Here is a 13,545-nt window from a genome sequence, read left to right on the forward strand (position 1 = left end):
TTATCCGAAGTATGAAACGGGGTCCGCCAGGGTTGTCTCTTATGGGCAGCATTTTTGCATCTCGTTATTGCTGGCATTGTTCATGTTGCCTTGCCTGGAGGACACGGAAGAGTTTGATGGAATGTGTCATCTTTGCTCAACCGTATGCCGATGTCGTCAAAACAGTCGATACGTTTACTCTTCCATAGAGCTATGGACCTTTGCCAATGGCTTTGAATTTGGAAAGAGAGGCAAACAGAGTTGCACTGAAGATAAATGCGAAGAGAACCAAGGTGGGCAGAACATCAAACGGTAGCAACGAGCTCGATGTCAGCTGGCGCCCTGACAGGGCTCAATCTAACTTCTCTGTTTTGTCTAATACCTAAATAGCAACATTGAGTTGAAGTTATTTCGCGAATGTTCTCTCTGCGCTGGAAACCGTTGTTGATGTTCTCCATCCACAAACGATAACTTCATTGCACAGCATAATCAGCGTTGGTTGAAAGTGGCACCCAAGAAACAGACAGAATAGTGAAGGAAGAGTGTCGGCTTCTTGGGAAGACCGGGAGAAAGCTGAAACACATTTTGTCGAACCAGCAGCGATGGTGCATTGACGTGGTGAATGTGTAATGCTCCATTTAGGGGATAGTGACCATACTGTTGGCGATTGGTATTGTATAGCTGCTGCAGAAGTCCCTAGTATGACACCACACCCCCCATGTTGGCTGCAGCAGTGCCTCACAGGACATCGTATCCAGCGCACTGCTGTAGAAGGACAATAATGTAACCTTTTGAATTCATAGAATCTCACTACGGCTGTTTATGTTGACATCTTAGCACGGGTTATTATTGGGAAACATCTTGAGAATACTGAGTTATATTTTTGCGAAGGAGTCAATGCAGTTAAGACATTATTAGAAAGCTCGGGACTGACGCTTACAAAAGAAAACCGAAGCCTTCAAAATTATGCTTGCATTGGAATTGAGAATTTTATCATTACCTTCAAAGAGACCACCAAGTGCTTAAAAGATATGATGGAGGCAAAGCACAATTTTAAGCAGCCCATACAGTACATTTGCGTTAAAGGATCCAGCGCGAAAATAATACTTGTAAGGGTAATGGTGAACATAGAATATGATGAATATGTGATATACACATAAGTTGCGTATATTTAGGTTATTCAGGTCCATTTTGCTGCATCCAGAGCCAGTTTAGGAATGTCTATTGAAGGACAGCACTCAGGGTATGTTCTGTGATTAGCGCTGCTTCAGTAGGTATAGCCTTTGCTAGTCGCAGGCAACCAATTGGCATCTTGGCAGATGAGATGACGAGGGAATGATATCTACAAATGGATGGCAACATCGCTAGGAACGTTCAGAAAATCTGTCGACCCTGCTATTAGGGCATGGTTAGAGAGAAAGCATGGGAAGGTCAATTGTAATTTCCCGCAGTTTCTCTGATTGTTGAAACTCTAATGGTCTTTTGAGGACTCCGAACATATTGGTATTGTTCCATATATAGTGGTCTACCCTTAATAGACCAAAACATTTCAACGGTATATCATTTACTCTCACTTGCACTATTATACAGAGAATCCTGAAGTCGTCAACTATTTAAAGTAGTGTAACTTCACCGCGAATGAATAATGTTAACTTGATTACAAAAGCTACATTTTCATCTTTACTAGTATCAATTTAGTTTGTAAATGTTATGCAAGCTGGGGAAAGCGGAAAGGATTTTTAGTTTCAAATAGTTTTCATTTTGCTGAAATTCCAAGAGAAATAATTTAATAAAGAGCTGCGTATTTTGAGGTGAATGGTTTCGAATTTCACCACGTTCTACTATTAAAGCTTCCTCTAGGATATTTGGATTAAACCCCGAGTTCGTTCGATATGCAGCTTTCAAATCCTTTTAACCAAAACACTCACCTTTCTGAGCATTGATAATGTCAGGCTGCTTTTCAATTCCTTGCTTCAAAGTGTATGCGACGACGAATCTTTGGTGTCCAGCTCCCATTTCCAGTGGCGCTGTAACTGTCACATCCATTCCTAGAATAGCAAAAAGGACTCTTCGTAAAAAAGTTTCGTTCAATTTACAGAGTGCAGGCACATACCTAAATGTTTATCCTTGTCGTCACACGAGCTTGACGAGCTTTGCTCTCTTCTCTTCCTTATAGCAATGACCACAACCAAAAGGACACCGATGCCGATAGTCAGCAAAGTTCCTGTGAGGAGCGCAGCGAGCGGCAGAATCGAAAGTCCTATCGCACCATCTGAAAATTTAGATAAGTTTGTACTCGTAGATATTATATGTGTATTTGAAAGGAGTATACGAAACGAATCAGATTGCGATTTGGTGTCAAATTAATTATTAACAATTGGAGAGAATTATTTATAAAGGAAAGTGCCAAAACGCGGGAACCCTTTCCGGCATTATTAAATTAGCATCACTCCAACAAGGATACAACACTTTGAGTGGAAGTTTTTTTTCCATAGTTGGGAAACACGAGTTTAAGATATGTACGGACGTAATGCAATAACGCTGAGAAATTCATCAAGACAACGCCTTTGGATGCACACCTTCTCGGTGGAAAAAGTGAAAAAGGATGCGATGATCCATTCCAGCGTGTTCAGTTCTAAAACTCTTGTCCCAATTTTATTCCGGAGCTAACTCATTTTTAATGGCAAGAACAGCAACTTGCGAGTTTTCCACGCTATTCAAAAATTGAATTTACGTTGGGTTGCTGAATATTAAGTGTAACGCGTTGCTGTCTGCCGTTCGTTCGCTAAACGGTTAAATAATTTAATGGATTCGAAGGGAAAGTGTGGTGTTGCGGTAGTAGTGGAGTTTTAAGGAAATTGAAGTGAATGGTTCTGGAGTTTATGTAATTTTGCAAAATTCTCCTTGAAGCGATGAGAAAATGAAGATTCAAGACAACTTGATTCACGAGCGTTGAAAATTCCAACCGCAAGGTTTAAAGACGACCGACGACGCTCCAAGGGGAATACTTTAGGATGTTAACGGATTTATCGTGGAGGACCCTTTTTAATGCATTTCACACTTGAAAGTTTGAGTGGGATTAAGTGTTTGAGTATGTGGGACTGGTTGTCTCAGATGCATCGTTAAGTATTTAGAAGGTACGGCATTGCTTCCTGGTATTTTGAGATTCTGAGGAAAGTTGCAGACGAAGTCCGAAACTGATCAAAAATTTGAGAAATTATCCCTCGAGGAATATCAATATTTTGGAAACTGGAAAGCAACAAATAACCGGTCCAGCGGACTTTGTAAGTAGTGGCCACACATTAAGTCTCTACCTCGCAATATATCCTTTATCTGGCGATGTCTCCTGTAAGTAAAATGAAGTGTGATTTCTTGGAATCATCTTCTCGCAAGGAGAGCTGCAAGAGTCGCAGTGTTAAGGGAACATTTTAACGCATTAAAGAATAGACCAATGCAAAGGAAGGAAGGAAGGAATACAAATTTAGTTTTCCTGTCAGTCATTTGGGTCAGGATAGTAAGTTAGTAACTACCAATTTGAGAATTAAAAAAAAGCTTTGAAATGAAAACATATTATCCTTGCCTGGTAAAGATCAGGTCTACTGCGGCATTCTAGAATATGCCTATCCACGGTAGTAGCCAACCCGATTGGCGATTTTCGGGTTATTTTTAAGATTTACTATTGTGGTATTGATTGTATACGCACATTACCTACATTTGGTTATATGCATACAGCAAGGCAAACTACTTTAGTCTGTAAATTATCTCATCATCATCATCATCAACGGCGCAACAACCGGTATCCGATCTAGGCCCGCCTTAATAAGGAACTATAGACACCCCGGTTTTGAGCCGAGGTCCACCAACTCGATATTCCAAAAAGCTGTCTGGCGTCCCGTCCTGCGCCATCGTTCCATCTCAGGCAGGGTCTTTTTCTACCATAGATATTGCCCTTATGACTTCCCGGGTTGGATTATCGTCATCCATATGGATTAAGTGACCCGTCCACGCAACGTGTTGAGCCGCATTTTATCCACAAACAGACCGTTGTGGTATCGCTCCTAGATTTCGTCGTTATGTAGGGGACCAAAAATTATCCGGAAGATTTTTCTCTCGAACGTGGCCAAGAGTTCGCAATTTTCAGTTTGTTAAGAACCCAGGTTTCCGAGGAATGCATAAGCATTGGCAAGATCTTTGAATTTATGGTGAGACGTTTCGAGCCAAACAGTTTTTGTAAGCTAAAATAGGATCTGTTCATTCTTTCATCGTCATAGCTGTTATTGGTTATGATTTTCGACCTTAGATATTTTCAACAGTCTCAAAGTTATAGCCTCCTATCTTCATTGTTTTCGTTTGACCAGTGCGATTCGACATTGTTCGTGCTTGCGTTTCTGGCGTTGATGTTCGTCTTGCCTTCATTAATGTGCAGCCCAAGATCTCGCGCCGCCTGCTCGATCTAGATGAAGCTTTGGTTTTACTACCTTATCCGGCTAGTCCTAGCGACCTGGCTCGTTAAGCTCACTGTAACAATTCCACTTTCGCATCGAGAGCAGAATTCCCAAAACAATGAATCAGAAAACAACCGTAAATGCTTGATCAGAATGATTTATACATATCGACTCTCTCTATGAACAAACTAAAACTCCACTAATTGTAACGAAAGATTTTAAATTAATTATCAATCCGAAAATCCACACTACAGTTTTAAAGAAATTATGAAACGCTGGTTAGAGGTTTAGAGGCAGAAGAGACCGATCCGTCTCCATGTGGTTCTTTCTGCCCCCAACCAACGGCACATTCACACCGCTAGCTCTCCACTCCCGTGGCGAGTTATAAAAGGTGGAGAGTTCCGCGCCATCTATTTGTTCGCATTCGCAACATTCGAAATAAATTTCAAATGCCGCGAATCCTTCCGCGCCACAAAGATAAACTATATATCTCGGGTTGTTCTCTCCATGATGGCAATATCGTCAACATAGGCCAGTCGTTGGACGGACTTAAGGAGGACGGTGCCTCTTAAATTTACATCTGCATCACGAATCACTTTCTCGAGGACCTGGTTAAAGAGGACGCATAATAGGGCATCCCCTTGTCTTAGACCGTTGTTGATGTCGAATGGTCTTGAGAGTGATCCTGCTGCTTTTATTTAGCCTCGTACATTGATCATGGTCAGCCTAGTTAGTCTTATCAATTTAGTCGGGATACCGAATTCTCTCATGGCCGTGTACGGTTTTACCCTGGCTCGGTTATCATAGGCGGCTTTAAAGTCGATGAAAAGATGGTGTAACTGATGTTCATATTCCAACAACATATTCCATCGCTTACCGCACAGTGAAAATTTGATCTGTCGCTGATTTGCCTGGAGTGAAGCCTCTTTAGTATGGGCCAATGATGTTCTGGGCGTAAGAGGCTATTGGTAAATTTTGCGCGGTTAGTGCGGTTGCTCCCTGTACTTTTCAAGTTCACAGACCTGTTGGCTCTCCCAGACTTCCTTTTTTCACCTGTGAAGTCGCTTCTCCGCTCGCCTGAGTTCATGATAAGTCTCCTTGCGTGCCCGCGTCCTTTGCGAATGCAACATTGCTTGGTATGTGGCATTCTTCAGTTCCGTGGCTAGTTTACATTCATCGTGAAACAAGCCATTCAGACTTTTTTTTGCAGCTGGGGCCAAGTATGTGTGTGGCCGTATCAATGATAACGTTCTTCAGGTGATTGTGAAGATCATTTGTTGATGCCTTATCCTCAGGACATCTATTAGCTGCAGTTATTGTGGCATTCATTTGCCCCTTATAGGTGTTACGGAGGGCTATGTTTTGAATAGCTTCAGGATTCACTCTCACCTAATTGTCGGATGGAATTGTGGGTGGTGATGTAATTCGAGCTCGGAGCACTATGCCAACGAGATAGTGATCCGAGTCTGTATTGGCACCCCAGTTATATCCAGATATTGCAGATATTGCAAGAACTAAGTGGAGACTTTTCATGTTATACCTCACATGACTATATTCATATTTATGTTTGCAAGTATTATCATCATCAATGACGTAACAACCGGTATCTGGTCTAGGAACTCGAGACATCCTGGTTTTGCGCTGGAATCCGCCAATTCGGTATCCCTAAAAGCTGCCTGACGTCTTGAAATACACCACTACTCCATTTGTGGGCTGGGTTTTCCACGTGTTCCTTTTCTATCATAGATATAGCCCTTATAGATTGTCAGGGCTGGCTCTTTCTCATCCACATGGATTAGCTGATCGACCCACCACACCTGTTGAGCCGGATTTTATCCACAACGTTGTCTGCGAAAATTTGAAAGTGAATTGGATGGCGTAAGGAAGTGAAGGCTCTCATTTCCAAGGCAAGTAGTGGTGAAGGTATCTAGAAAAGAGCAACATAACACCCTCCATAACAAAAGGGCAATTATTATTGTGTAAGCTGAAAATAGTAACGATTTCAGTACTTCATAACGAAGACCATAAGCCTTCTGATGGTACAGTTAAGAATGTTGACAATGTACCCCTCATTTACTATGCCAGTGGCAAGGGCATTTCATCATAACTCTCAAACGTAGAACAAAAATATTCACTTTTGAAACTGATCATCGGGGCCTTTGATTTGCAAAGCTACTACTTCCACTTGTTTATAAATTCTGAAAATCAGAAACCCTTCCCAATGTGGGGAGGAGGGCTCTTGCCTTGAATACGATAGTGGGGTAAAGGATATTCACGTGATCGTGCCGTCGCGAAGATGATAGCTTAAGCTATTCTGGAACGCATTACAGGACACCTGTAAATCTCACCCAATTGAGAGCAAGGTGGTTTTCCCGCTAGATCTTTCTGTACTGACCACATCAACAGCCTTCAGATCTTCTTGGAGAAATATGAGATATCCGATCCACCGAATTTTGGTTTATTTGGAGAAAGTTTTCGACAGCGTCAATCGTGACTGCATCTAGTATGCGGTAACGTTTATCAGAGCGACATATGGTAACAAAAAATATTACGCCCTAAATTGAAGCCAAATTTTAAACCAATTTGGAAACTAACGCAGAGTCTGTTAGTTGAGCTTTCTGCCCCTTACTATTTGCATTGGAAGGACAATACGGGGAACGTTACCAATTTGAAGACGTCCTCTATGATCCCTCACTTGGAGGACATGTGAGGCTCGAAAGCACCATGATATCTCCTTCTGGTCCTGCCAAATAATGAACCTTGGTTAAGCGGGTATAGTTTATCTAGAAGGGAGCGGAGAGAGACGTACTAAAGGCAAATACTAACAAAGTTATTTTTGTTAGTTTGACAAGTCATCACACTATTCCTAAATGTATTAGTGGGTAGACCAGTCAAGACGTTGCTTATCTTAGAAGGAAGTTTCTTCCGAGAATAACACCGCACTCATTGTTACTCATTTCATTAATTATCCAAGAGCCACCTTCTTTGTTTTGTTTAACATTCGGAAAGGCAAAAACCCTTAGCGCCAACATCAAGTTAAGCCTATTCCCTGCGAAATTTTTTTATGTGCCGCTCTGCATGAAAAAAAACTATCAGGGTTATTCGAAAATTATCTGTGCCGTATCATGAGGGTACTTTGGCACAAAATAGTCTCGACCGAAGAACTCGGCATACGGGTTAAATGCCGACTGACGTATCGATTAGAAGGTAGAAGTTGCAGCCAGTAGCCACCCTTTAAACAAGTCGGAATACCGGAAGCTCGCGCTTCGGGTATAAAGGTTTTGTGTTATGTAAGAGACGCGCATTTCTCTGTCCGTATATAGCTACAAATCCAACATAATCCTTCATATTTTTCCAAACTACGAGACATACGTACATATTAGAGCCATAGATATCATGCTCACCCTAAACAAACAAACTGCCTATTACCTGCTGTACACATATATGCACATATCTAAATTTATCGTACCCATATTTCCGATTTACGTCTTATATCTATCTGAATTAGGCACTAGCCGCAAAGTTCATTAGCACGCATATATTATATACCTACATATACACATGTCTGGTTGACAAATAACTAAAAAACTAAAACAAAATAATTGTCTGCGACCCAATTCATAAAAATTCATTTCGTTGTGGTATTGACGAATTGATATGTGATGATGACGTCATGCGGGTTGTAGAGTGCACGAAATTCACAAAAAATTGTAAAGTTTCACCCCCAATAACTTTGTTAATAATAGTTGGATTTTCTTCAAACTTGACCAAACTGTGCATTATATTCTTCGTTACACTCATGCCAAATCTTGTATTTCTGGGATGAACATAAGGGGGGGTGCCGGGTAAATTTCTAAAATGTGGAAATATACTATTATTAACTTTATTTGTGCAGATATCGGAACCGGATATATTTTGAGGCCTAGATTTCGTAGAGATGCACCACTGTGATTTTTTCCAGATTTTTCGGTTGGATAGGTTCTGAGAACGAGACCTGTTACACTTTTTGTGGGTCATATTTTCAACCCTGACTCCCCTATGTGTCATCTAATGTCAAATATTGAACCAGATTCGAAAAGTACTAATTGAGACCTTTCATTTGATACCCTACTTGGCTACATTCTGTCAAAAAAAAATTTGCACCCTCCATTCACATGTACGGAGAGCCCCCCTTAAACTTAACGCAAGATGGCGCCACTTACTGCATGTAAAGGGATCACCAGATTACATACTCTCACCAATTTTCGTGACAATCGGTCTAGCCGTTTCCGAATAAATCGGGTGTGACAGACAGACAGACAGACAGACAGACAGACAGACAGACAGACAGACAGACAGACAGACAGACAGACGGACAGACGGACAGACGGACAGACAGACACCGTCACCATTCTAATAAGGTTTTGTTTCACACAAAACCTTAAAAAGGGTGACAGATCTACTGCTGGTTATACCGTATTTTACAATGCAGTCCATTATCTGGGCCACAGCTTAAGCACATTCCAACAAACACATTGGTTTGCAGGGTAGGTATCAGTGGATTCCTATTAGTGCTCTATACGCCATTTTGATGCCACAAGTTTCTAAGACCGTGAGAGCTATTAGAAGAGTACCCCGTTGCTCCCATTACGTTAGTCATGCTCTTAGAAGTTCAGCAGAATCAGATCTTTAGAGTATTCACTAATGAAAGCAACCCTTCTACCCAGCAACTGGAAATCTCTTTAAGGTCCTCAAAAGTGTATTTATATAGTTTCCGCAGTCTGGCTCTAGTTAGAGCTAGGCAATCGCAAAGAAAATGTCTGAGGGGTTCTCTCTGCAGCTTCGGAATTGTCCCCTAGAGGTCAGTGCTCCGTAATGACAGACATAATCTTGTGTAGATTTTCACGCGTCTGGTTGAAGAACACCTACGACCGGATCTTGATATAGGAGGGCAAAATCAACCTTGACTTGACCCAGCTGATGGAATTTCGCTATCTGAAGTAAAGCGTTAAGTTGTGCGAGTAGATTCTGCTCCTGACAGTCGGCAGTGTGGCGCTGAAAGTGGACAGCGAAAGACTGTCAAAAGCAAAACCGTTTCTGGCCAGTCCATCAGTATGCTGCTGCTACTACCAGAGGAGCGAAACCTTCAGTGTACCGCTCAAACTGTTGAGCCCATCCACGAATTACTCCACAAGCTTGAAGGATGTCGTCATTGAGTACAAACCTTTAATGACAGCACGGCTTCCCCGCAAAGGTTCCATTGCGGGATATAATGAACCACTTAAAATTTTTGGTTTCGTTACTGGATCGATCCTTGAAAAAATAGAGCAACATTTTCCACCAACTCCACCGGAATACAAGAAAGCGACAATTTCATGACGTGCATATCAAATGAAATCCTATAAGAACCCATTAAAGCCAACCCTATCGATACATTTTTAGCTGGACACCTGATGAGAATGACGGTCCTTATGCAAATTCCAATGCTGTCAGAATTTCATCCTTTACATGCAACCATACGTTCAGCGAAGAAAGTAGAAAAGTCTGCCGCATTCATAAATACTATCACCGCAATAATAAATCGACCTCGGCAGGCAGAATCCTCTTCTCCATTTTACTCAATTCTCCATCTCCCCTTAAGTAAAAAGGGAAAACAATTTGTCGTTTCTTAGAACTTCCTTTCAAAGCGCCATCATCATCAACAACGGCGGAGGCGGCATCCGGTCTATGTCTGCTTTAGCAACAACCAAATATCCCGGTTTTACGCCGAGATCTACCAACACCCTATTCCTGGAAGCTGCCTGGCGTCATGGTCTACTCGTCGCTCCATTTCAGGCAGGGACTGCAACATCTTATTTTTCTACGATAGATATTCCCCTTATAGACTTTCCGGACTGAATCATCCTCTTCCATACGGATCAAATGAACGACCCACCGCAGCAGATTCAGCCGAATTTTAACCACAATCAAACGGTCATGGTATTGCTCATAGATTTCGTCGTTTGTTAAGCAACGGAATGGTCCCTCCCCCCAAAAGCCCTCGGAGAATTCTTCCCTCGAACTCGGCCAAGAGTTCTTACTTAAAATCTAAGTTTCCAAGGAATACATCACGACTACATGATCATTTTCTTGTAGAGTAAATGCAAGAGGTTTGGCCCTATGGTGAGACCTTTCGAGGGAAACAGTTTTTGTAAGCTGACTTAGGTTCTGTTGGCTGCCAGCAACTATTTACGGGTTTCATCGTCGTCGCTCGTATCCGTTGCAACGATAGATAGGAGACATTTTCAACATTCTCATTGTAGTCTCCTATCTTTATTGTTCTGATTTGACCAGGGCGATTTGATGTTGTCGCTCTTTTGTTCTTCGGTTTCTGGCCTCGCTTGCATGTACTTTACCTTGCCTTCATTAATGCGCAGCACAAGAACTCGCGACACCTGCTCGATCTGGATGAACGCAGATTGTACATCTCGGGTTGTTCTTTCTTTAATGTCAATATCGTCAGGATTGGCTAGCAGTTGAGTGTACTTGAAGAAGATGGTCTCCCTCGCAATAACATCTGCATCGCGAGTCACTTTCTACAGGGCTAGATTAAAAAGAATGTATAATAGGGTTTCGAATCTGGCCTCGCACATTGATCAGGGTCAGCCTAGTCAGGCTTACCAGTTTCGTTGGGATACTGAATTCTCTCTAGGTGTATGAGTCCAGTGTATTATCGGAAAATACCTTATAGATGGTACTCAGCAACGGAATACCTCTATAATTGTTGCATTGCGTGTATCTCCCTTTTTATGTACAGAACAAATACTGCCTCGTTGCCAGAGTTCAGCCGTTGATTCGCTAACCTATACCTAAAACGTAAGTTGATGAACCGCATAATGTAGTTGGTCGCCTCCATATTTAACCAATTCGGCTGTAATTCCATCGGCTCCTGGCGACTTATGATTTTTAAGCCGGTGGACTGAATCGAATGTTTCTTGCATGCTTGGTGGTAGTGGCATTTGTCCATCGTCTTCTGTCAGCGGGACCTCTAATTCATCGATATTCTGATTGTTGAGAAGTTCATGAAAGTACTCAACCCATCGCTCCAATGTGCATAATCTGTCAGAAATCAGATTTCCCTCTTTATCAATGCAGAATGGGCATTGAAGTGTATGAATCATCCTGCTTACTTGTTGGTAAAACTTCCACGCCTGGTGCGGTTGCTCCCTGTACTTCTCGGGTTCGCAGACTTGTTGGTTCCCGCAGGCTTCGTTTCTCTGTCTGTGAAGTCACTTTTCCATGCGACGAATTTCCTGATAAGCCTCTGGGAGTGCCCACATTTTTTGAGAATTCAGCATTGCCCGGTGTGCAGTATTTTTTCGTTCCGCTGCTAGCTTACATTCATCATCGAACCAGTCACCACGATTGGGACCAGTTATGTTTATTGCATATCATGGGTTCAGGTTTTATTTCCAGGACCTTTGTGAACAGCGGCTATTTTGGTATCTATTTTCCCCCAATAGGTGTTACGAAGACTCTGCGAAAGAAAATCTCTGGTCTGTTATTCGAGCTCGGAACACCATGCCAACAAAATAGGGATCTAAGTTTACATTGGCCCCCCTATATATTATGACATTTATCAAGGCTGAGAAGTGGCGGTGTTTGAACAGCACGTGGTCAATCTATAATAGTAGGACGCCGCCTGTAGGGGCCCATGTATGTTTGTGCACCGCTTTGCGTGGAAACCAGGTACTTTAAACCATCATTTGGTACAACACTACTAATTGGAAAATCCGCAGTCCATTGTGTAAGCTATGGTAGCCAAAGTACTGCCTGTATACAGACTCCGTCCCTACCTGGCTTTATTGGCGATTTATTGCCTCATAGAAAGTAGCCCTCTCTGACTTTGCAGTCTCCTTTGTAGGCTTGTGAAGGTTAACGACGTTTACATTTCGAAATTTGCCTCGCAAACACAGAGTACTTAGTCGTTCGCTTCAAAGTGTCATGAATTAAATAAAAAAAAATGCAGAAAATCATTATGTAAACCTCAGAATAATTACCTGCTGAGGCTGGTATTAGACTAAGAATTTTTCAACAATGACAATGGGCCAAAAATGTTATGATCTCCTGAATGAATGTTGCGTGAATAGCTGGTCCCTATCAGAAGTAAAAGAGGTTGTAGATTCGAAGCGTGAATGCAAAAGATGGACCAACCATTGGTTTATCAAGCCGCAATAGTGAAAATGGAAGCTGGATTTGCGAACGAAATACCATTTCTAATACACAATAAAATAAAGTGTAAAGGCTTCAAAATCGTCATCCAACATCATACTATAATATGTACATATAAAGTTGTGAGCCCACGTTGGGCGCCATCCCTTTAAAGCAGCAACTGACCTATTTTCAAGTAGATTTGCATGGGAAGTTATTCTTTAAAAAAATGGGAGGAAATAAAAACACCGTTCTGCTACCACCCTAAAGGTGGCTCATGCTTATGTGATTGCTACCCCAGAATGTATTAACACTCCGCTTCGGGGGTGTTCAAACTGCTTTCCATCTTTTAATGTAAATTTACACTCCAACTAGGAGCTATCCGAAGCGTTCCGTACCTTTTGTGCAAACTGAAATTACAAAGTCAAACAGAACATTACCTAACCAAGTATTTATCATAAGAATAGCTTCCAGAGAAAATCAAGCTCAATGCCCCCATTCCCGGGAGCCAGCAAGTGCTACATCGTGCTAACTCGCTTGCATCGCGCTGCTTCTTTATGTATGTTTATTGATTTTTCTGTATCGGAACGCTCTTGATTGCCTGGTAACCTCACACAATAGTTATTTGATCCTTTTCGCCTAAGGAACCGTAACAATCCATAAAAACATTCGATATCCTATTCAAATGCGGAAAGTAATGCTGTGTATGTAGTGTAGCATGCATGACTACAATTGGAACCATTCCGGAGCACATTTACGCCTCTCAATCTTAAGTCGGCCAATCCTTATCCGCATCCTTATATCGTTACTCGCGATAAAAGTCAATACTTTCCAAGGTGCTTCTTAAGGTGAAAATATCAACAAAGTCACAAATTCAGGGGGGAACTAGGGAAGTCGGAAATTGGTGAATTTTATTCGACAAAGTTGTTTGCTTTCTCTTATGAAGAACAAA

General features: G+C 41.8%; 1 protein-coding gene across 1 annotated transcript in view; it reads right to left on the reverse strand.

Annotated features, from left to right (window-relative positions):
• The window catches only part of LOC119656877, a 528,228-nt gene that overhangs the window by 7,773 nt on the left and 506,910 nt on the right, over positions 1 to 13,545 (reverse strand). The window contains exons 16-17 of the mRNA XM_038063542.1: positions 2,093 to 2,251; positions 1,908 to 2,027 (exon numbers count right to left, since the gene is read on the reverse strand). Of these exons, the coding sequence (XP_037919470.1) occupies positions 1,908 to 2,027; positions 2,093 to 2,251 (279 nt within the window). The remainder of the gene's footprint in view (positions 1 to 1,907; positions 2,028 to 2,092; positions 2,252 to 13,545) is intronic.

The sequence above is a fragment of the Hermetia illucens genome, chromosome 5, assembly GCF_905115235.1.
Source record: "Hermetia illucens chromosome 5, iHerIll2.2.curated.20191125, whole genome shotgun sequence".
In the NCBI taxonomy this organism is placed as follows: domain Eukaryota; kingdom Metazoa; phylum Arthropoda; class Insecta; order Diptera; family Stratiomyidae; genus Hermetia; species Hermetia illucens.